Source organism: Siphateles boraxobius, unplaced genomic scaffold (assembly GCF_051911475.1).
Source record: "Siphateles boraxobius isolate OS27281-9 unplaced genomic scaffold, OSU_SipBor_1 100, whole genome shotgun sequence".
NCBI classification, from domain to species: domain Eukaryota; kingdom Metazoa; phylum Chordata; class Actinopteri; order Cypriniformes; family Leuciscidae; genus Siphateles; species Siphateles boraxobius.
Window position 1 is genome coordinate 4,723,185 of NW_027508701.1, and position 22,348 is coordinate 4,745,532.

At 46.4% G+C, this 22,348-nt stretch overlaps 1 protein-coding gene across 2 annotated transcripts in view; it reads left to right on the forward strand.

Annotated features, from left to right (window-relative positions):
- Positions 1-13,360, forward strand: part of LOC143746545 (protein NLRC3-like) — a 49,917-nt gene extending 36,557 nt beyond the window's left edge. The window contains exons 6-7 of one of the 2 annotated variants that reach the window (XM_077238439.1): positions 4,897-5,057; positions 11,181-13,360. In XM_077238439.1, coding sequence (XP_077094554.1) covers positions 4,897-4,933 — 37 coding nt within the window. In that variant the 3' untranslated portion in view covers positions 4,934-5,057; positions 11,181-13,360. The remainder of the gene's footprint in view (positions 1-4,896; positions 5,058-11,180) is intronic. The other variant, XM_077238432.1, reaches the window with a different exon arrangement.
- The last annotated feature ends 8,988 nt before the right edge of the window (positions 13,361-22,348 follow it).

Consider the following 22,348-nt stretch of genomic DNA (forward strand, 5'->3'; position numbering starts at 1 on the left):
TGTTTTCAGGTCGAGTGCGAGGTTTTTGTTTTCAGGTCGAGTGTGATGTTTGTGTGTGGGGTTTGTGTTTTCAGGTCGAGTGTGAGGTTTGTGTTTTCAGGTCGAGTGTGATTTTTATTTTTTCAGGTCGAGTGTGATGTTTGTGTTTTCAGGTCGAGTGTGATGTTTGTGTTTTCAGGTCGAGTGCGAGGTTTGTGTTTTCAGGTCGAGTGCGAGGTTTGTGTTTTCAGGTCGAGTGCGAGGTTTTTGTTTTCAGGTCGAGTGTGATGTTTGTGTGTGGGGTTTGTGTTTTCAGGTCGAGTGTGAGGTTTGTGTTTTCAGGTCGAGTACGAGGTTTATTTTTTCAGGTCGAGTGTGAGGTTTGTGTTTTCAGGTCAAGTGTGATGTTTGTGTTTTCAGGTCGAGTGTGAGGTTTGTGTTTTCAGGTCGAGTGTGATGTTTGTGTTTTCAGGTCGAGTGTGAGGTTTGTGTTTTCAGGTCGAGTGTGAGGTTTGTGTTTTCAGGTCAAGTGTGATGGTTGTGTTTTCAGGTCGAGTGTGAGGTTTGTGTTTTCAGGTCGAGTGTGATGTTTGTGTTTTCAGGTCGAGTGTGAGGTTTGTGTTTTCAGGTCGAGTGTGATGTTTGTGTTTTCAGGTCGAGTTTGTGGTTTGTGTTTTCAGGTCGAGTTTGTGGTTTGTGTTTTCAGGTCGAGTGTGAGGTTTGTGTTTTCAGGTCGAGGGTGAGGTTTGTGTTTTCAGGTCGAGTGTGAGATTTGTGTTTTCAGGTCGAGTGTGAGGTTTGTGTTTTCAGGTCGAGTGTGAGGTTTATTTTTTCAGGTCGAGTGTGAGGTTTGTGTTTTCAGGTCAAGTGTGATGGTTGTGTTTTCAGGTCGAGTGTGAGGTTTGTGTTTTCAGGTCGAGTGTGAGGTTTATTTTTTCAGGTCGAGTGTGAGGTTTGTGTTTTCAGGTCAAGTGTGATGGTTGTGTTTTCAGGTCAAGTGTGAGGTTTGTGTTTTCAGGTCGAGTGTGATGGTTGTGTTTTCAGGTCGAGTGTGATGTTTGTGTTTTCAGGTCGAGTGTGAGGTTTGTGTTTTCAGGTCGAGTGTGAGGTTTGTGTTTTCAGGTCGAGTGTGATGTTTGTGTTTTCAGGTCGAGTTTGTGGTTTGTGTTTTCAGGTCGAGTTTGTGGTTTGTGTTTTCAGGTCGAGTGTGAGGTTTGTGTTTTCAGGTCGAGGGTGAGGTTTGTGTTTTCAGGTCGAGTGTGAGATTTGTGTTTTCAGGTCGAGTGTGATGTTTGTGTTTTCAGGTCGAGTGTGAGGTTTATTTTTTCAGGTCGAGTGTGAGGTTTGTGTTTTCAGGTCAAGTGTGATGGTTGTGTTTTCAGGTCGAGTGTGAGGTTTGTGTTTTCAGGTCGAGTGTGAGGTTTATTTTTTCAGGTCGAGTGTGAGGTTTGTGTTTTCAGGTCAAGTGTGATGGTTGTGTTTTCAGGTCGAGGGTGAGGTTTGTGTTTTCAGGTCAAGTGTGATGGTTGTGTTTTCAGGTCGAGTGTGAGGTTTGTGTTTTCAGGTCGAGTGTGAGGTTTGTGTTTTCAGGTCGAGTGTGAGGTTTGTGTTTTCAGGTCGAGTGTGAGGTTTGTGTTTTCAGGTCGAGTGTGAGGTTTGTGTTTTCAGGTCGAGTGTGATGTTTGTGTTTTCAGGTCGAGTGTGAGGTTTGTGTTTTCAGGTCAAGTGTGAGGTTTGTGTTTTCAGGTCGAGTGTGATGGTTGTGTTTTCAGGTCGAGTGTGATGTTTGTGTTTTCAGGTCGAGTGTGAGGTTTGTGTTTTCAGGTCAAGTGTGAGGTTTGTGTTTTCAGGTCGAGTGGGATGTTTGTGTTTTCAGGTCGAGTGTGATGTTTGTGTTTTCAGGTCAAGTGTGATGGTTGTGTTTTCAGGTCGAGTGTGAGGTTTGTGTTTTCAGGTCGAGTGTGATGTTTGTGTTTTCAGGTCGAGTGTGAGGTTTGTGTTTTCAGGTCAAGTGTGAGGTTTGTGTTTTCAGGTCGAGTGTGATGGTTGTGTTTTCAGGTCGAGTGTGATGTTTGTGTTTTCAGGTCGAGTGTGAGGTTTGTGTTTTCAGGTCGAGTGTGAGGTTTGTGTTTTCAGGTCGAGTGGGATGTTTGTGTTTTCAGGTCGAGTGTGATGTTTATTTTTTCAGGTCGAGTGTGATGTTTGTGTTTTCAGGTCGAGTGTGATGTTTGTGTTTTCAGGTCGAGTGGGATGTTTGTGTTTTCAGGTCGAGTGTGATGTTTATTTTTTCAGGTCGAGTGTGATGTTTGTGTTTTCAGGTCGAGTGTGATGTTTATTTTTTCAGGTCGAGTGTGATGTTTGTGTTTTCAGGTCGAGTGTGATGTTTGTGTTTTCAGGTCGAGTGGGATGTTTGTGTTTTCAGGTGGAGTGTGATGTTTGTGTTTTCAGGTCGAGTGTGAGGTTTGTGTTTTCAGGTCGAGTGTGAGGTTTGTGTTTTCAGGTCAAGTGTGATAGTTGTGTTTTCAGGTCGAGTGTGATGGTTGTGTTTTCAGGTCGAGTGTGAGGTTTGTGTTTTCAGGTCGAGTGTGATGGTTGTGTTTTCAGGTCGAGTGTGAGGTTTGTGTTTTCAGGTCGAGTGTGATGTTTGTGTTTTCAGGTCGAGTGTGAGGTTTGTGTTTTCAGGTCGAGTGTGAGGTTTGTGTTTTCAGGTCAAGTGTGATGGTTGTGTTTTCAGGTCGAGTGTGAGGTTTGTGTTTTCAGGTCGAGTGTGATGTTTGTGTTTTCAGGTCGAGTGTGAGGTTTGTGTTTTCAGGTCGAGTGTGATGTTTGTGTTTTCAGGTCGAGTTTGTGGTTTGTGTTTTCAGGTCGAGTTTGTGGTTTGTGTTTTCAGGTCGAGTGTGAGGTTTGTGTTTTCAGGTCGAGGGTGAGGTTTGTGTTTTCAGGTCGAGTGTGAGATTTGTGTTTTCAGGTCGAGTGTGAGGTTTGTGTTTTCAGGTCGAGTGTGAGGTTTATTTTTTCAGGTCGAGTGTGAGGTTTGTGTTTTCAGGTCAAGTGTGATGGTTGTGTTTTCAGGTCGAGTGTGAGGTTTGTGTTTTCAGGTCGAGTGTGATGTTTGTGTTTTCAGGTCGAGTGTGAGGTTTGTGTTTTCAGGTCAAGTGTGAGGTTTGTGTTTTCAGGTCGAGTGTGATGGTTGTGTTTTCAGGTCGAGTGTGATGTTTGTGTTTTCAGGTCGAGTGTGAGGTTTGTGTTTTCAGGTCGAGTGTGAGGTTTGTGTTTTCAGGTCGAGTGGGATGTTTGTGTTTTCAGGTCGAGTGTGATGTTTGTGTTTTCAGGTCAAGTGTGATGGTTGTGTTTTCAGGTCGAGTGTGAGGTTTGTGTTTTCAGGTCGAGTGTGATGTTTGTGTTTTCAGGTCGAGTGTGATGTTTGTGTTTTCAGGTCGAGTGTGATGTTTGTGTTTTCAGGTCGAGTGTGAGGTTTGTGTTTTCAGGTCAAGTGTGATGGTTGTGTTTTCAGGTCGAGTGTGAGGTTTGTGTTTTCAGGTCGAGTGTGAGGTTTGTGTTTTCAGGTCGAGTGTGATGTTTGTGTTTTCAGGTCGAGTGTGAGGTTTGTGTTTTCAGGTCGAGTGGGATGTTTGTGTTTTCAGGTCGAGTGTGATGTTTGTGTTTTCAGGTCAAGTGTGATGGTTGTGTTTTCAGGTCGAGTGTGAGGTTTGTGTTTTCAGGTCGAGTGTGATGTTTGTGTTTTCAGGTCGAGTGTGAGGTTTGTGTTTTCAGGTCAAGTGTGAGGTTTGTGTTTTCAGGTCGAGTGTGATGGTTGTGTTTTCAGGTCGAGTGTGATGTTTGTGTTTTCAGGTCGAGTGTGAGGTTTGTGTTTTCAGGTCGAGTGTGAGGTTTGTGTTTTCAGGTCGAGTGGGATGTTTGTGTTTTCAGGTCGAGTGTGATGTTTATTTTTTCAGGTCGAGTGTGATGTTTGTGTTTTCAGGTCGAGTGTGATGTTTGTGTTTTCAGGTCGAGTGGGATGTTTGTGTTTTCAGGTCGAGTGTGATGTTTATTTTTTCAGGTCGAGTGTGATGTTTGTGTTTTCAGGTCGAGTGTGATGTTTATTTTTTCAGGTCGAGTGTGATGTTTGTGTTTTCAGGTCGAGTGTGATGTTTGTGTTTTCAGGTCGAGTGGGATGTTTGTGTTTTCAGGTGGAGTGTGATGTTTGTGTTTTCAGGTCGAGTGTGAGGTTTGTGTTTTCAGGTCGAGTGTGAGGTTTGTGTTTTCAGGTCAAGTGTGATAGTTGTGTTTTCAGGTCGAGTGTGATGGTTGTGTTTTCAGGTCGAGTGTGAGGTTTGTGTTTTCAGGTCGAGTGTGATGGTTGTGTTTTCAGGTCGAGTGTGAGGTTTGTGTTTTCAGGTCGAGTGTGATGTTTGTGTTTTCAGGTCGAGTGTGAGGTTTGTGTTTTCAGGTCGAGTGTGATGGTTGTGTTTTCAGGTCGAGTGTGAGGTTTGTGTTTTCAGGTCGAGTGTGAGGTTTGTGTTTTCAGGTCGAGTGTGAGGTTTGTATTTTCAGGTCGAGTGTGAGTTTGTGTTTTCAGGTCGAGTGTGATGTTTATTTTTTCAGGTCGAGTGTGATGTTTGCGTTTTCAGGTCGAGTGTGATGTTTGTGTTTTCAGGTCGAGTGTGAGGTTTGTGTTTTCAGGTCGAGTGTGATGTTTGTGTTTTCAGGTCGAGTGTGAGGTTTGTGTTTTCCGGTCGAGTGTGAGGTTTGTGTTTTCAGGTCGAGTGTGATGCTTGTGTTTTCAGGTCGAGTGTGAGGTTTGTGTTTTCAGGTCGAGTGTGATGGTTGTGTTTTCAGGTCGAGTGTGATGTTTGTGTTTTCAGGTCGAGTGTGATGGTTGTGTTTTCAGGTCGAGTGTGATGTTTGTGTTTTCAGGTCGAGTGTGAGGTTTGTGTTTTCAGGTCGAGTGTGAGGTTCTGGTAATGTAAAATACAATTTGATGACGTGTAAATGGCCCACAGTTTCCCGCATGTGCGCGCATGTTCAAGGCCAGACGAGTGACCACAGCTGAAACTCATTGAAGCATGTGGTGAATGGTAAGTAATTTTATTGTTAATTACACATATTTGCATTCGCTCAGGATTCTGTTGGTGATAGCCTACTGTAACCGAATACCGAAATCTGGAAGTCCTTACTCTGAAATTTGAGCAGTGTTGATAGTACAGTCTGTGTGCCGAGGTAAAGTTAGCTAGTACCTATTACACTATTTGTTCAGATACTTTGCTCAAAACCAGTCGGAGTTATGTAGGGCCCTATAATTTCCGGTATATTTTTTCCTAAATTTCATTTTTTCTTTTTACATTTTTTGGAATTCCATTTTTTACCTTTTGCTCGTATTTTACCACAAAAGAGTGTGTTTTTAAAGCTGTCCGTGAGGACGCTCCGCTCTCCCCGGGCGTTCTTTGAGGAGGACGGTTCGGTTCGCGCTCCCCGGGGTGCGGGTCCCGCTGCTGCCGAGGCACAGCTAAGGCTTTCATCTTGGGGTTCGCATATGGATCTAGTAGCGGGGCTTGAGACGGGCCCAGCCCTTTCTCAACCCTTACCTGCTGGATCCGGTGCCTCTGCCCAGGAAGGAGCCCGCGCTGCTGCTTCTCCTTCCCAGGTTGGGGCACCATTGTTGCGGCTATCCAGTTCTGAGGATCTGGATGTGGTCAGTGTTGATATGGGGGATGTTGAGTTTTCGCCAGCTCATGCCTCCGATAATGATGAGGAGCTTATGGAGGTTTTATCTCGTGCTGTAGCTAGATTAAATATTGAATGGCCAGCCGATGATTCTTTGAGTGTTACTAGAAAAAGTTTATTAGATGAAAGATTTTTACCATCTAAAACACAGCCTCCACGTCGGGGACTCCCGTTTTTTCCCGATCTCCACAATGAGGTTTCGAGATCGTGGAAAAAACCGGCGTCATTCAGAGTATTTAACCCACAAACTTCCTGTTACAGTAATGTTTTGGGTGCATCTGATTATGGTTATGTTAAGGTGCCTCGGGCTGAAGAGACGCTCGCGAGCTATCTCTCTCCCGAGTCATCGTCATCATTAAAAACCCCGACGTTACCCACCAAGCCATTAAAATCTACATCTTCGCTGGTGGGTAAAGCTTATTCGGCAGCAGGTCAGGCTGCGTCATGTCTGCACACTATGTCTATACTGCAGGCATACCAGGCTGATCTGCTGAAGGATATCGATGAACGTGAGGAAGTCAGCGCTGACGCAATTCGAGAATTGCGTCGCGCAACAGACCTGTCTCTCCGGGCCACCAAGGAGACGGCCAAATCAGTGGGCCGTTCTATGGCAGCCCTGGTGGCCACGGAGCGGCATCTTTGGTTAAATCTGTCTGATATAAAGGATAAAGATAGGTCTGTTCTTCTGGACGCGCCACTGTCACCTTCAAGTTTGTTCGGCGACGCTATCAACTGTGTCGTCGATAGGTTTCAAGAAACGAAAAAACAATCGGCTGCGTTCCAGAGGTTTCTTCCTCGACGTTTCAATATCCCCGAGACTGCTGGGCGAAAAATGATTTTTAATTCCGAGCAGTCTCATCCGAGTACAAGCTCCTCACAGCACAGAGTGCATCAAAAACAGAGCGTCGCCACTCGGGCTCCTCCACAATCTGGGGAATCTGGGTGGCGGTCGCAGTCCAGGCCAGCTAGGGGTAGGCAAGATCTGAGGACTGTCATCTCTAAGAAGGCTTGGGCTAAGAAGAAGTCCTGACGCCCAAGGCGTCAGGCTTCTGAGGGTGGTCCCCTCCGAGGAGGGACGATTTCGAGAAATCGTTCATCCTCGACACCCTCTGGGGGGCGATTCTCTGAGGAGAGTCGCAGCGCTGCCACATCGGTTGTTCCCTGCCGGTTCGCCGCTTCAGGGCACCGAGGTGTCAGCGTCCCCATACGATTCTCCGAGGAGGATCGTAGAACGGTCAGTTCGGTTGTTCCCAGCCGGTTCGCCGCTTCAGGGCACCGAAATGTCCGTACAACCGAATCCCGAGGCCAGTCTCGAGAGACTGGTCCCCTTAGTAGAATTTCTGGCAGCGTGGAAACTACTGCCAAATATTTCTCAGTGGGTCCTGCATATAATAGAAAAGGGTTACAGAATTCAGTTCGGTTCTCGTCCGCCCAGATTTCAAGGGGTCCTTCCCACAGTGGTGGACCCAAGGCAGGCTCGGGTCATGGAACTAGAAGTACTGACGCTTCTGCAAAAAGGGGCTATAGAAAGGGTTTCTCCTCCCAGCAGAGAGTCAGGGTTTTACAGCCGTTACTTCATCGTTCCCAAGAAGGATGGGGGGTTGCGTCCTATTCTAGATCTGCGTCAGTTAAACAGCAGAGTTCAGAAACTCAAGTTCAAGATGCTTACACTCAAACAGATTGTATCACAGATTCAGTCCGAGGACTGGTTTGTCACAATATACTTGAAGGACGCTTACTTTCATGTATCCATTCATCCTCATCACAGGAAGTTCCTGAGGTTTGCTTTCGGGGGCGAAGCATACCAATATCGGGTCCTTCCATTCGATCTAGGTTTATCACCCCGCACCTTTACGAAATGCGTGGATGCAGCGCTGGCTCCTCTGAGACTCCAGGGCATTCGCGTATTAAACTATATCGACGACTGGTTGATCCTGGCTCGTTCCGAGCAGTTGGCAGTTCGGCATCGAGATGTCGTTCTGTCTCACTTAAAAAGGTTGGGGTTGCGGCTAAACACCAAGAAGAGTGTGCTCCTCCCAGCCCAGAGGACCACTTTTTTAGGGGTGATGTGGGATTCGACAACTATGCAAGCACGATTGTCTCCAGCTCGTATTTCTGCGATTCTCACAGCCGTAAATATGGTAAAACTAGGCCAGTCACTCACTGTGAAACAGTTCCAGAGACTGGTGGGTCTCATGGCAGCTGCGTCCAACGTAGTTACTTTTGGCCTTCTGCACATGAGACCCCTGCAGTGGTGGCTCAGGACCAAGGGGTTTTCTCCGAGGGGAAATCCGTTTCGCACGATCAAGGTCACGCGGCTATGCCTACGTGCCTTGGTCATGTGGAAGAAACCTTGGTTCCTCGCCCAAGGCCCAGTATTGGGGGCTTCTTGTCGACGCGTAACGCTATCGACGGATGCTTCCCTCACAGGCTGGGGGGCGGTCATGAGTGGCCGCTCGGCGACAGGTGTCTGGCAGGACCATCAGCTTTCGTGGCATATAAACCGACTAGAGATGATGGCGGTATTTCAGGCTCTCAAATACTTCCTGCCAGACCTGAGAGGCCATCATGTGCTCGTCCGCACAGACAACACATCGGTGGTCTCTTACATCAACCATCAGGGGGGTCTGAGGTCCCTATTATTATGCAAACTGGCTCATCAGATCCTCCTATGGGCCCAGGGAAAATTACTGTCACTCAGGGCAGTTTATATTCCAGGGTATTTGAATGTGGGAGCAGATATCCTGTCAAGACAGGGGCTGAGGCCCGGGGAGTGGAGACTTCACCCCGAGGTGGTGGAGCTCCTATGGGAGAACTATGGTCAAGCTCAGATAGATCTTTTCGCATCTTACGATACAACCCATTGTCCGCTTTGGTTCTCCCTCACATATCCAGCTCCTCTCGGACTGGATGCTATGGTACAGGAGTGGCCGAGGCTGCACCTGTACGCATTCCCCCCGATATCATTGCTTCCGGGAGTTCTGGAGAGGGTTCGCCGGGAGGGGGCTCATCTATTATTAGTAGCCCCGCACTGGCCGACCCGAGTGTGGTTCTCGGACCTAGTGTCCCTTCTGCACGGCTCTCCCATGGAGATTCCTGTCAGGGGGGACTTGTTATCTCAAGCAGGGGGCACGATATTTCACCCTCGCCCGGAGTTGTGGAAACTGTGGGCTTGGCCTCTGAGGGGGCCCAGCTCTTAGAATCCGGTCTCTCGACTGAGGTCGTTGAGACCATCCTTCAATCCAGAGCTCCTTCCACGAGAAAACTATATTCATTGAAATGGAAATTGTTCTCTACATGGTGTGGAGAACGTTTTTTAAATCCTGCTAACTGCCCGGTTGGTACAGTTCTCGATTTCCTTCAAGACCGTTTCTCTGCTGGATTATCTCCCTCCACCTTAAAGGTGTACGTAGCGGGTATATCTGCTTATCGCTCCCCTTTGGGGGCTTCTTCTCTTGGGAGAGATCCTCTTATTACTCGTTTTCTCCGTGGTACACTGAGGCTTAGGCCTGCATTGCACTCTAGAGCACCGGCTTGGGATTTGGCCATTGTACTTGAGGGTCTGGCCCTGGCTCCCTTCGAGCCTATTGAAGAGGTTTCAGAGAAGTTCCTTACACTAAAAACTCTATTTCTTCTCGCTATTTCTTCTATCAAGAGAATTGGAGATCTGCAAGCCCTGTCGGTGGCTCCTTCATGTTTGGAATTTGCACCTGGTATGGTGAAAGCATTTTTACACCCTAGGCCGGGTTACATTCCTAAGGTCCCCACTAATGTGGCGGGCCCTATTGTGCTGCAGGCTTTTTGCCCTCCACCTTTCGTTACCCCAGATCAGGAAGGTCTCAATCTGTTATGTCCCGTTAGGGCTTTGGATGCCTACGTTCACAGAGCTGCCCTGTGGCGTAGATCAGAGCAGTTATTTGTCTGCTTCGGTTCAACCAAGAAAGGTTGCCCTGCATCTAGACAGGTAATGAGCAAGTGGGTAGTTGAGGCTATCTCACTTGCTTATGAAGCGGCCGGACAGCTCTCACCTATGGCTGTCCGCGCCCATTCTACTAGGAGTATGGCTGCCTCTAAGGCTTTAATTTCAGGGGTTTCCCTGCAGGACGTTTGTAATGCGGCAGGCTGGTCCTCACCGCATACATTTGTCAGATTCTACGACCTAGACCTCTCCACTCCCGGGGCTAGGCTGCTTGTTTCTTAGTGTGCGCAAGGACTCCACACAGAACGGGCATTTCTCATTATGGCGTAGTGGACATGGGGTTTCCACCGCGTCTCAACGCAGCTCGAGTTCCCTTGAAAGGGAACGTCTCAGGTTACGTATGTAACCCTGGTTCCCTGAGAGGGAACGAGACGCTGCGTTCTCCTGCCATACTTCCTGCATGCCCTGATCGACTTGCTTCCGTCCTTTTCAGAAGCTGTCGCGGTCTGATTTCTGGTGTGCTTTATAGCTTCCTGGTCTATGACGTCACCGCCGGTGACGTCTCGTTCTTCCATTGGACTGATTATACACGTGCTTCACGACGCAATCACGCAGAGCGTTCCCACCGCGTCTCAACGCAGCGTCTCGTTCCCTCTCAGGGAACCAGGGTTACATACGTAACCTGAGACGGTCTCAGTGCTTGTTTTCAACAGAAACGCTCTGACAGCCTGCTCTCATTGTCTGTCGAGAATTTATTTTGAAGAACCATATTTCATTTATAAGGGTTAATAAGTTAATATTCATCTTAAGACAGTTAATGTGATAAATAATTAGTTAAAAACATGGATTAAAGTTCTCCGTCGCTACCACGGATTTCCGTCATTCAAACTTCACACAGGCAATTTATGAGATCAATGTAGATCGGAGGAAAACAAAAAAGTGTTGGCTGATTTTTATTGACAGATTGTCGCACTACAGCCAATGGTATCGTTAACAGAGTGTGTGTGCCTGACCAATGACAGTGTAGTGACCATACATTTCAATTGAATGTTTGATTTGAAGTGATAAGAACACAGGTTCATTTCTAAGAAAATTGATGCTTTACGTTGTATTCGAAAGGACAGTAATGGTAATACAGTTCATTTAAATGTTTTGACCGGGAAATATATTAAAAGATGAATGTTACATGTATGTTTAAAAGAAAAATATATTACAATTTAAAAATGGTCCTAAAAAGATACATAGTGATTGGAAAGCCATTTAAAAATATACATAATTCCTTATAAAAGTCAGTGATTTCATTTGTGTTATTTAAAATACAGATTGTGAATTCATGATAAATAATTGTTTTGTTTGCACTAAAATATCCATCCTCCATGAGCAACCCTTAAAATTTCCCTGACATTTTCGTATTATAATTGATCTTATTACCAGCATTACAAGACTTGCTTTAAGATTGGCCCCATCACAAAAAAACACACTTGGCCACTGGTGGGCCACCCTGCCACCGGCTATTACAAATTTCAAATCATTTTACTTAATTTATCTCCCTACTTAGGTCTTCAGTCACTTTGCCGTGTGCCTTGCAAGGACAAAAAACTTTCCTTCATCTTCTCTTGGTATCCGGGTGTCGTGGACAAACGGTTTCAAGTTGAGACGTGGTCAGTGTGAAGAAGCATGGAGTGAGACAGAAACATCAAATATGGATTGGCCTCGCAAAATCTGTAAAAAGCAGTGGACTGAGTCTGGAGTAGAAACATCCAGAGCCACCGTGCACAGGCGTGTGCAGGAAATGGGCTACAGGTGCCGCATTCCCCAGGTCAAGCCACTTTTGAACCAGAAACAGCGGCAGAAGCGCCTGACCTGGGCTACAGAGAAGCAGCACTGGACTGTTGCTCAGTGGTCCAAAGTACTTTTTTCGGATGAAAGCAAATTGTGCATGTCATTCGGAAATCAAGGTGCCAGAGTCTGGAGGAAGACTGGGGAGAAGGAAATGCCAAAATGCCTGAAGTCCATTGTCAAGTACCCACAGTCAGTGATGGTCTGCGGTGCCATGTCAGCCGCTGGTGTTGGTCCACTGTGTTTTATCAAGGGCAGGATCAATGCAGCTAGCTATCAGGAGATTTTGGAGCACTTCATGCTTCCATCTGCTGAAAAGCTTTATGGAGATGAAGATTTCATTTTTCAGCACGACCTGGCACCTGCTCACAGTGCAAAACCACTGGTAAATGGTTTACTGACCATGGTATTACTGTGCAAAAATCCAACTAGAATTGCCTGTGACAGACTGTTACAGTGTCTATTGTAACTGGTAGTGAGCTGTTACTCTGTGCTAAATCCCGTAGTAGGACAGTCATTAACAAAAAGCCACATTTCTCTGGCGGTGTCCGGGTTTTACACTGGATAAATTAATGAGAAATGCACATTTTATATGGATTACATAAGCAGAGAGTAGTCGGTTTCTATTAGTTTTTAATTGTTTTGTTGAAAATTAGACATTTCAAGCTTTCTATATATATATTTCTCATGTCTGTGAGGCAGCTTAAACGCTGAGATTCGGTTCATTTATGAGACGAGCTCCAGTTCACGAGCAATGCAATCGCGCCGCCGCCTCCATGTCCTGATTATATTGTCTGCTATATTTACTTATTTATTAAATCCAGGCAATTGGTTGTTGAAACATTGATTCAAATTAAGATACAATTTATACACAACGAAAGTCACTTTTTAGAAAGGCTTTCTACAAAACAAAACTTAATGAAGTGGTCAAAATCATGTCTGACCCACATGTCTCCCGATATATTGCGGCATCTTGCAACACATCCTGCCTTGCTAAAACACACAAGTGGGAGATGCGGAATGGATAAAAATAACTAAAAATATAAAATGACTTGAATAAGCCCATTAATGGCATTTTTGAGTCATGCTCTTAACGAAATATGTTTTATTTCCTCTTTCCATATTGTGACTAATAAATGTGTATAATTTTAATTTGCTTGTTACACAATGGAGCCTAACTTATTGTAATAATTATTTGACATAGCCTACTTTTACACTTAGGATTATTTCTTGGCATCCTCAAGTAAACAGTATTTTTTTAAATTGTTTTTTTCACTTATGTGCACTAATTTCCGAATTACTATAAACAAGTTCAGGCTCTTAACTACTGATTGGTCCATAGCATCTTCTCCTTCAACGGCAGGAAAACGTTTAGTGGCCTTTTTGGTGTAGAATCAGAATGGTTATCCAGAGCTGCCAACTCTCACGCTTTCGCCGTGTGACCGCCACAGACAAGATAGAGCAGGTTACTTTTGATATGAAACAAATTCTCAGCTCTCAGATTCTGTAAATTTTATTACGAAATTCAAACAATACCGGTTTGGCGCTCTTAAATGTGACGTGACAGTTAGCTAGCGCCTTGCAGCACGTGAATCGATAGTTTCAACCGATCTCTGGCTAGCTGGTGAGAGAAAATGCCATTATCAAAGAGTCTAAAGAGGAAATTTGACAGCGAAAATAGCCATACATAGAAGAATGAAAAGACAACTATGCGTTCATCCTACCTAGTTTTGTAAATGCAAAGCCGGTGTGTCTTATCTGCAACGAAGTTGTCATTTCACGACGGCTATTTTAGAGGTGTCTCCACGTAAGTGATCCACAGACTCTTTTGAATGTCTTCCAGAACTTTTCAAATTAAAAGCTCTCAATTCATCTCAAAATAAAACATTGCTGCATAAACCTTCTCGTACTTTTATTTTGAAGGCAAAATCATTAAAGACGAAGTGATTGTGAGCAACTGTTGCTGTCATGACAGATCTGTTTCAGAACCAGTAATAATCTGGCTGCGGCGCGGGACAGATATTATTGCTGGCGGGCCAGTTTTGGCCCTCGGGCCGCCTGTTGCCGGCCCCTGCCCAACTTCATCTCCTTAAGCTTCTCATACGTTAACACAGGGTGCTCTGTGAGGAACAATACATCACGCCACTCCAGACAGGGAACCTTGACATCAGCCAAACCTCACAGAACAGATGGGCAGCAAACTGCTGCAAAACATACTGCCTCAGTCATGGGAAAACACAATAAACACATAACACAGGGTTCCCTTTCGAAGGGAACTCAACAATACGTCAACGACATTATGGGGAACGCCTCAGGCGTGACAGGTGTCTGAAATCACTATCAAATCACGTCAATCACATTGACCGGCGACAGCCCGTGAATCATTAGAGTAATGATTAACGTGCGACCTGGAAGTATATAAGGGCGCCTTGCAACATGACATTCATCTCATCGTCTTCAGGGACTGTTTGTTTGAAAAGCTATTCAAGTATACGGGAAGGTAAGAGAAAGATGAAACGCACAGCTAAGGTAGATTGTTTTCGTAAGTGTGCCGACCCGTGTCTGAGGTTTCTTGACACCGGCCGACACACACGAGCTGTGCGTTTTTTGCTTGGGTGAAGAGCACGCACGGGAGGTTCTCGAGGGAGCCCTCTGTGCGAACTGCGAGTGTTTTTCTCTTAAAACGCTCCGCTCTCGTCTGGCCCTCTTCTCGAGTGAAGGGGGTTCAGCGTCTGGACCTCATGGTGCGGGTCCCGCTCGTGCCGAGGCCGAGCGGCGACTTACATCATGGGACTCCCAGATGGAGCTCGTCGATCGCCTCGAGAGGGTTGTTAACCTCTCAGATGATTCGACGGCTGACGAGGGCGAACTGCAGGTCGATGGTGAAGATTACTCACCGACTGTACCTGCAGTTGATGCTCTTCAGGACGCGCAGGAGATGGCTGAGGAGGTTTATGATCAGGTAGATCCTGAACCTCCTCAGCCATCCTGCCCCGTGTATGCAGAGCTGGTGGATGTGATGGAGAGCGCTGCCAACAGGCTGCAGCTGCCTTGGCAGCGCGCTAGAGGAGAGATCGCTCGCGGTAGGCTCGACGATCGGTTTCTCCCCGGCCATACACCACCAGCTCAGGTGAGCCTTCCATTCCTTCCTGATCTTCACACGGAGATCGAGAGGGCATGGAAGAGCCCATACTCTGCCCGTATTCACCGACATCAGCGGGCCAGTTTCGCTGATGTCGAGGGGATCGGAGAGCATGGGTACGTGTCAATGCCGCCCATTGACGAGACGTTCGCGAACTATCTCGTGTCTGGGCGGGCAGCGACACTGAAAAGTGCCACCATGGCACCATGGCAGTATTACAGGCGTACCAGGCCGACCTGCTGGGGGATCTCGACCAGGGGGCAGGGATGTCCCCTGAGGCGGTGGCTGAGCTGCGCCGCACCACAGATCTGGCTCTCCGGGCTACCAAGCAAACCGCTGCCACGATCGGACGGTCGATGGCGGCGATGGTGGCCACGGAGAGGCATCTCTGGTTAAATCTAGCCGACATCGGGGAGAAAGAAAAAGCCTTTCTCCTCGATTCGCCGGTTTCGCCTTCCGAACTCTTCGGCACCTCCGTAGAGGCGGTGGTGGGGAAGTTCAGGGAGGTGAAGGCGCGCTCAGCAGCATTTAAAACTTGTATATCGCTGAGATCCGCGTCCGTACCCCGGCAAGCGGGAGGGCCTGACCCTTCACGGTCTGAGGACCGTAGGCAGGGCCAGCGAGCCAGTGTCGCCTCCCGTGCGCCCCCTCCCTTGAGGAGCAGGTCGCAGAGAAGGCGTGACTCCCGCAACAGAAGAGATTTGAGGGAGGTTATCCAGCGCAAACGCACACAGCGTCGGTAATGGATAACTTCCCCGGAGGGTCACGAAATCTGCCCTCTCTCTTCTGACCCCCAGGCGTTCATAACATCAGGCCTGGGGATGGGCCTATGATGAGAACTATGTTCTGATGGCCCACCTAGGCTTGGTTAGTGGAAACGCCCCCTTTCAGGCATGTAAAGTGGCGGATCCCAGGTTTGTAAAGAACTATCTGGCGAGTCTTCACTTTGCATGCCGCAGGTGAGCTGCTGGTCTTTTCAAAGAGTATTTTTTGTGATAAAAAAACAACAACATATTTCTCTTTACAGACCTCGTTCCCTGTATAGAGTCATGGGGTCATGTCAAGGTAATAAGGTAAGAGAACTTTATTGGATTATCAGGGCCCTGAAGTTCCCCGTTAGGTGGCCAAAACGGTAACTGTGTTAGCCTTCGGGCTGCTAGCCACCTCAGGGTAGAGTGGTTGGTCTCTCTCTTAAATTTGTTTTACTTAGAGTGTTGACTGACGCTAGAGCTTCAGATAGATCTTATGTCCGGCCCACGGGTCCGTTTGACTTCTTCCTGAGTATGTCGCCCATTGAGCTCTGTTTGGGTTTTCATTAGGCTGAGCGATTCTGCAGCCCTTTGTATGGAATAATACAGACTATATTCTTTAGTAAGGCTGTGGCTCCTCCGAGCCCTCAGATAGATCTATGCTTGCAGGCTGGCCCTCACCAGGGCCGCCTCTGTAGCTGGCCTAGGCTGTGCCAGGGATAATAGAGGCGCTCTGCTAAAAATTTTAGCATTTCTTCCTCTGACCCTTCACTTTGTGAATGTAGGTTTCTAGCATCCCTGTATAAACTGCCTCCTCCCATGGGAGTCGTTTGGCCAAGGCCCGCCCCCTTCTCTGCATTCTGGGGTGACTAGAGTAATGCAGCGTGGTGCAGAGGATGGTTTATAAGGACATGGTAGGCCTCAAATAGGCCTCCGTGGTATATATGTCTTTACTGAGCAGGGTTAGGCCATCTTTCGCTTCACGAAGAAGACTGGGTTTCCTGCCCGACCCTGCCGTGCAGAACTGGCCTACGGATTTAGGCCGCCAGTTTAGGCTTCACTCACCTCGCTGAGCTACTGCTCGAGCGCTAGGTTGTAGGTGGTTGGCTTTCATTCAAGCCCCACTCCCCTAGGTTGGGCACAGATACATTTCTGTCACCCCTAGAGCCACTGGCAGGCCCGTCCCTGGTAACCTCAGGGTGAGGTGTGAGTATTCCCCTGTGATACAGGTAGGTCTGAGCACTTCACTCCCAGTTCTGTTTTATCCTACCTCACACCACTATGGCTCGGGTTTAGTATGAAGTAAGCTTCACTTCTTCTTTGGTCGAAGTACGCTCCCCTGAAGCCAGAGCATTGCCCTGAGCTGACGCCCATGCATAGATGGTAGGCCCCTGACTAACTGGGGCCTCCGTTGAGGCAGAGTGGCGTATGTTGTACTCCCCTTGTTTTAAGGGTGCTAGCTTTCTTGCGGAGTACACTGCCATGGGCAATGTGATTAGGCACCAGGATGCTGTAGGCGCTGTGTAAACAGTTTTTCTGCCAACAAAGGCCATTAGGTAGTAGGCCTCAGCAGGCCTCCTTGATTGGACAGCCCCCTAGAGGGCACTGTAGGGCAGCTCACTTTACGTGGTTGGCCTTGGTGGTTCGGGCAGTTGACTCACTGATGGGTAGTAGGCCTTAAACAGGCCTCCTCGGAGGTGAGTCCCAACATTATGGGACATACCTTACAGCGCTACTGGAAGCCCATTAGTAAATTATGCTTGTGTAGTATGGTTCCCAACAGTGTACTTTATGGCAGAATATGACTTGCTATTAGCTAGTAGACCCGACCAGGCCTCCCTGATAGGCGAGTCCCCAGCTGGCTGGCCTTAGCAGGCCACCTTATACTATCACCCGGATTCAGGGCTCAAAGCTACCAGTGGTTATCAGGTAGTAGGCCACTCAGGCCTCCCTGAAGGTGAATTCCCACTTAAGATGGTTATCAGGTAGTAGGCCTCACCCGGCCGCCCTGAAGGCGAATTCCCACTTACGTTGGCTATCAGGTAGTAGGCCTCTCTGGGCCTCCCTGAATGTGAGCTTCCAAATATTGTGGCTGTCAGGTAGTAGGCCGCTCTGGGCCTCCCTAGGATGTGGGCTCCCAAATATTTCGGCTGTCAAAGGTAGTAGGCCTCACCAGGCCTCCCTGAAGGTGAGTTCCCACATACTGTGATTATCAGGTAGTAGGCTCCTCCAGGCCTCCCTGCATGAGAACGGTCAGGTAGTAGGCCTCACCAGGCCTCCCTTAAGGTGAGTTCCCACAGTTTGTGGTTACCAGGTAGTAGGCCTCTCCAGGCCTCCCTGAAGGTGAGCTCCCTACATACTGTGGTTGTAGGGTAGCAGGCCTCACCGGGCCTCCCTGAAGGTGAGTTCCCACGTACTGTGGTTATCAGGTAGTAGGCCTCTCTTGGCCTCTCTGAAGGTGAGCACCCCACATACTGTAGTTATCAGGTAGTAGGCCTCTCTGGGCCTCCCTGAAGGTGAGCACCCCACATACTGTGGTTATCAGGTAGTAGGCCTCTCTGGGCCTCCCCGAAGGTGAGCACCCCACATACTGTAGTTATCAGGTAGTAGGCCTCTCTTGGCCTCTCTGAAGGTGAGCACCCCACATACTGTGGTTATCAGGTAGTAGGCCTCTCTGGGCCTCCCCGAAGGTGAGCACCCCACATACTGTGGTTATCAGGTAGTAGGCCTCACGTGCCTCCCTGAAGGTGAATTCCCACTTACGTTGGCTATCAGGTAGTAGGCCTCTCCGGGCCTCCCTGTAATGTTCCTTAGTGGTGCTGGGTTTATGAAGCTAGTGGTCTTTTGCTATCAGTTTCAGCTAGCCTTAATAGGCAGCTGCTGAAGGCGAGCTTGCGCCCTGGCTCGCTAAAGTGTTCATTCTCTGCTATTGGTTCCCTCCCGGAACCTTTTCTGCCTACAGCCTGGTTTGCCTACCAGGCAGACCTTGTGCTCCCCTCACCGAGGGTCTCTATGAGCATGCGGCTCCCTGAGTCTGGTCAGACGGTCGTAGGCCTCTCGTGAGGCCTCCCAGTTAGATCAGCCCTTAGGCCTTCACAGGCCTCCTCAGTGTTTTGAAACACAGACACTGGGTTGATCCGTGGATCGAGTAGAGAAACTCCCCTCGCTAGCAAGGGTTGAAAAGCACTATGCTGAGTCATACTCTCCGGGATATCCCGTCTCTGAGATCCGGGCCGAGTGGTTCTCTGCCAGCTTCGCAGTCCCTGGGGTTGGATGCCTTACTTAAGGCATTTGTCCAGAGGCTCTGTCTTCAGACAGACAGGATTTGGCCAGACTAAGTGTCTATGTACTGACGCCAGGTCAGGCCGTCCTGGTGGCATTTCGGGGTGAGTACGTTCCCCTGAATAGTGACTGGCTGGGGTTCCTTCGGGTTCCCTAGCCACATTCCCTAGAAGGGACCCCTTCTAATTGGAAGCTATGGTTCCAGGCCCGGAGCCGGCCCAGGTAGGCCTTTCATTTAACCATGTTTATGAAGGGTTTTCCTGTGAGGCTGTAGCTTGTGCTATGAGCGTAGGGAATGCTGTCACTGACACCCAAGTGTGACCTGAGGGTGAGTGGTTCTAGCGTTTCATTTGAAGTTGCTGGTTCTGACCGTTGTCACTGCCACTTGGCATGCACTCCCCTTAGCATGGCGGCGTTGGTATATCGTTCCCCATAATGTTGTTGACGTATTGTTGAGTTCCCTTCGAAAGGGAACGTCTCAGGTTACGACTGTAACCTATGTTCCCTGAGAACAGGGAACGAGACAATACGTCTCCCTGCCATGCCTCGGGGCTTGCCTACCGTACAGTCCCTTCAGACGATAAGGTGATTTGTCATGTTGCAAGGCGCCCTTATATACTTCCAGGTCGCACGTTAATCATTACTCTAATGATTCACGGGCTGTCGCCGGTCAATGTGATTGACGTGATTTGATAGTGATTTCAGACACCTGTCACGCCTGAGGCGTTCATCATAACGTCGTTGACGTATTGTCTCGTTCACTGTTCTCAGGGAACATAGGTTACAGTCGTAACCTGAGACGTTTTTACTCACTCACTCAGCTAAAGGTCACAGAGGGTTCATGAGACGGAGACATGATCCTACAGCTGCCTCAAATCAGCTCAGCTAATGAGTGTTCACGAGCTGCACACCACTACAGTAGTATAAAACACAACACCGAATTCGTTAATTACTTATATCTGGTAATAATATTTAGTAATATAAATATTGTTATTTTTTGTAAAACGTTTCATTATGTACATATTTCCAAGCAATAATCCAGTTAGGCTACTTCTTTTGACTTGTCACATTGCAATGCAAACAAACTTAGTTTCAAGTTATTTTTATTCATTTTAATGTTATTTCAGTTTATGCTTTACAGTTACAAGTATTAATTATTAACATTTAAAACATTTAAAACAGTCGAATATTTCCAGCAAGTCTCAAGATGTTATTAAAATGAATAAATGATGGATTTACTTAAAAGGGTTATTTTCAAAACGATTTATTGTTGTTTTTCAGTTTTTGCCATAATTCACACAAAAACACGATATGCTCTCAAACATGTGAACGTGGCGTGTGATTTGCTGGAACTCACTGAGGTTTATATTCATTATATACATTAATATTCATTTGTATAGAAATCTCGAATCAACATCTCCCAGCAACCCAACAGCTTAGCAAATATCAAGAAGAGTCATTGGTAAAACTGCATTCCATCTTGTTTTGTAAATCCATGAAAAGGGACGTGTGTTTCATGCAAGAGACACACTGTTGTGTAAAGATGAAAAGAGAAACGTTATTTTCTTTCTGTCGTGACACCAGTTGGTCAGGTTATAGTGCTATATCAATGACAGTGGATGTCAAGGAAAGATTCCACAAACGCTTTCTTCAGTGGATTTTCTCAGGTAAAATATGCATGATCTTTATAACATAATAAAAACAATGGCAAATAATAAACCGGGTTCTGGGACTCTATGAAGCATCTTCTTCACGAAGCTCGTATTGAGTGTGCAATGAAACATGAATTATCTGAATTAATGAAACAAGGTCTCATCTCTCGTATACACTATAAGTCTATAAGGATCACAGATGTTTAGATTTTGGCACCGATCACGTTTTGAACTCTGATTATAAGTTATTGGCTTCTGTATGTTGAAAAGCTCTACACATTTTCTAATTTCTAACACTCAATCTGGGTTTTTAAAAGGTAGACATATCTTTAACAATATTATATTAATTATAAATATCCTAGATTATTCTGTAATTTAGTTCAACCTCCCTAAAGCACAATCTGTTATCCAAACTAATTCAACAATTTATGGCAGCTTTTTCCTCACAAACTTTTTATCCCTAGTAAAATAAAGAAGCTGTTCAATATATAGATATTACCATTGTCATTTATTTTGAGCAGGTTTTCTGAGAGTGTATCTTAAGTGTAATATTGAAGAAGAATCAATTCTACATCTCTATTATCAGTGTCTGTTTGGTCAGACCATGTTGTTCCTCTGATGTAACAATTGGTACAAATTACAGAATCTATTTATTTTTTTGTCCGATTTCACTTCTAAGGATGTTAATATTGTTTAAACTAGATTATTACTTTGTCAGTCTTGGTTATAGCCTACTTTATTATTACTTTAATAAATAATAAAGTAAATGCATATTCACAAAGACAGAACCATTAAAAAACACATGTTTATGGGAGAGTGCATGTGAGAGTTTGTTGCTGATGTGTAATATGTTGTTTAATTGTGAGTTCGTTGAGCAGTTGTTAGTATTTCAGGCTCGAGAGTCTCTGTAGTGACGCTGAGGAAACATATGGCAAGCCCTTTTAACATTTAAAAGCTAAGTTTGACTATCCGGAATTAACATTGTAGATATCAACAACGTCTTTCTGACTAGTCGTAATTACATTTTGGATAGTTGGAATTGTCATTCAAGATATCAGTAACGTAACAGCCTAGACGAAACGACAGATAGAGATCCAAAAAACAGTTCTTAGTTCAGATTAGTTTTTTGAAAAAGTAGCTAACAGGATTAAAAAGACGATTAAAAACTCCTTAGCCCTCTGGCTGCTTCTAATCAGTGCTAATTACAAGTTAACGGTTAACAGGTGCTGTGATTTGATGATTTCACAACAACACGCTCTGCTCCCGCCTAAAGCCTGGTTCACACGGCAGGATAATTAGGCCGATTTCAGCCCCGATTTACCCCTTCCGACAATCTTAAGTATGCTCCGATTATGGTAAAATAATCTGATCAGATGTTCCTGCCGTGTGTGGTGTGTTAAGAGTGCTCTCGTCTGCTCGGAAGGACGTCGGGACGCTCCGATCTCAAATCCGGGATATCCAACATGTTTTTTTGGCCCGATTTCTCCTGGTGTGTGGCAGGGGCGTTGCTAGCCCAGTCCCCACCACCCACCCACCCCCGCTTCTGGTAACTACTACTTCTACTCAGAGGCACATAATAATAAGCAATAATAATATAAATTGGGGGTCTGGGGGACCTCCCCCCGGGAACGTTGGGCATTAAACACTTCATTTCCTGCATTCAGGTGCATTTTTTGTAGCATTTTAAATGATAGGTAAAAAGATACAACGCTTTATTTGTAGAACTGTAACAGCTATTCACAGAAACACAAATAAATAATACATGAATATTAAATAATATTTAACAAAATGAATATAAAACTATATATATATATACTGTGTATATAGATATTTATCTATCTATATTTATCTATCTCTATTTATCTATTTATAGACACACACACACACACACACACACACATAAATCACTCCAGCAGTCTGCTTGTATAGGTCTGGAAAAGGTGAGAAGGATATTACACCTGTAGGGGGGTGTAGGGGTATGCTCCCCCGGAAGAACATTTTAAATATTCCATTGTGGCGGGGGGGGGGGCGTGGTTTTGCGAAGTCTGTAGCGAGAGACGAG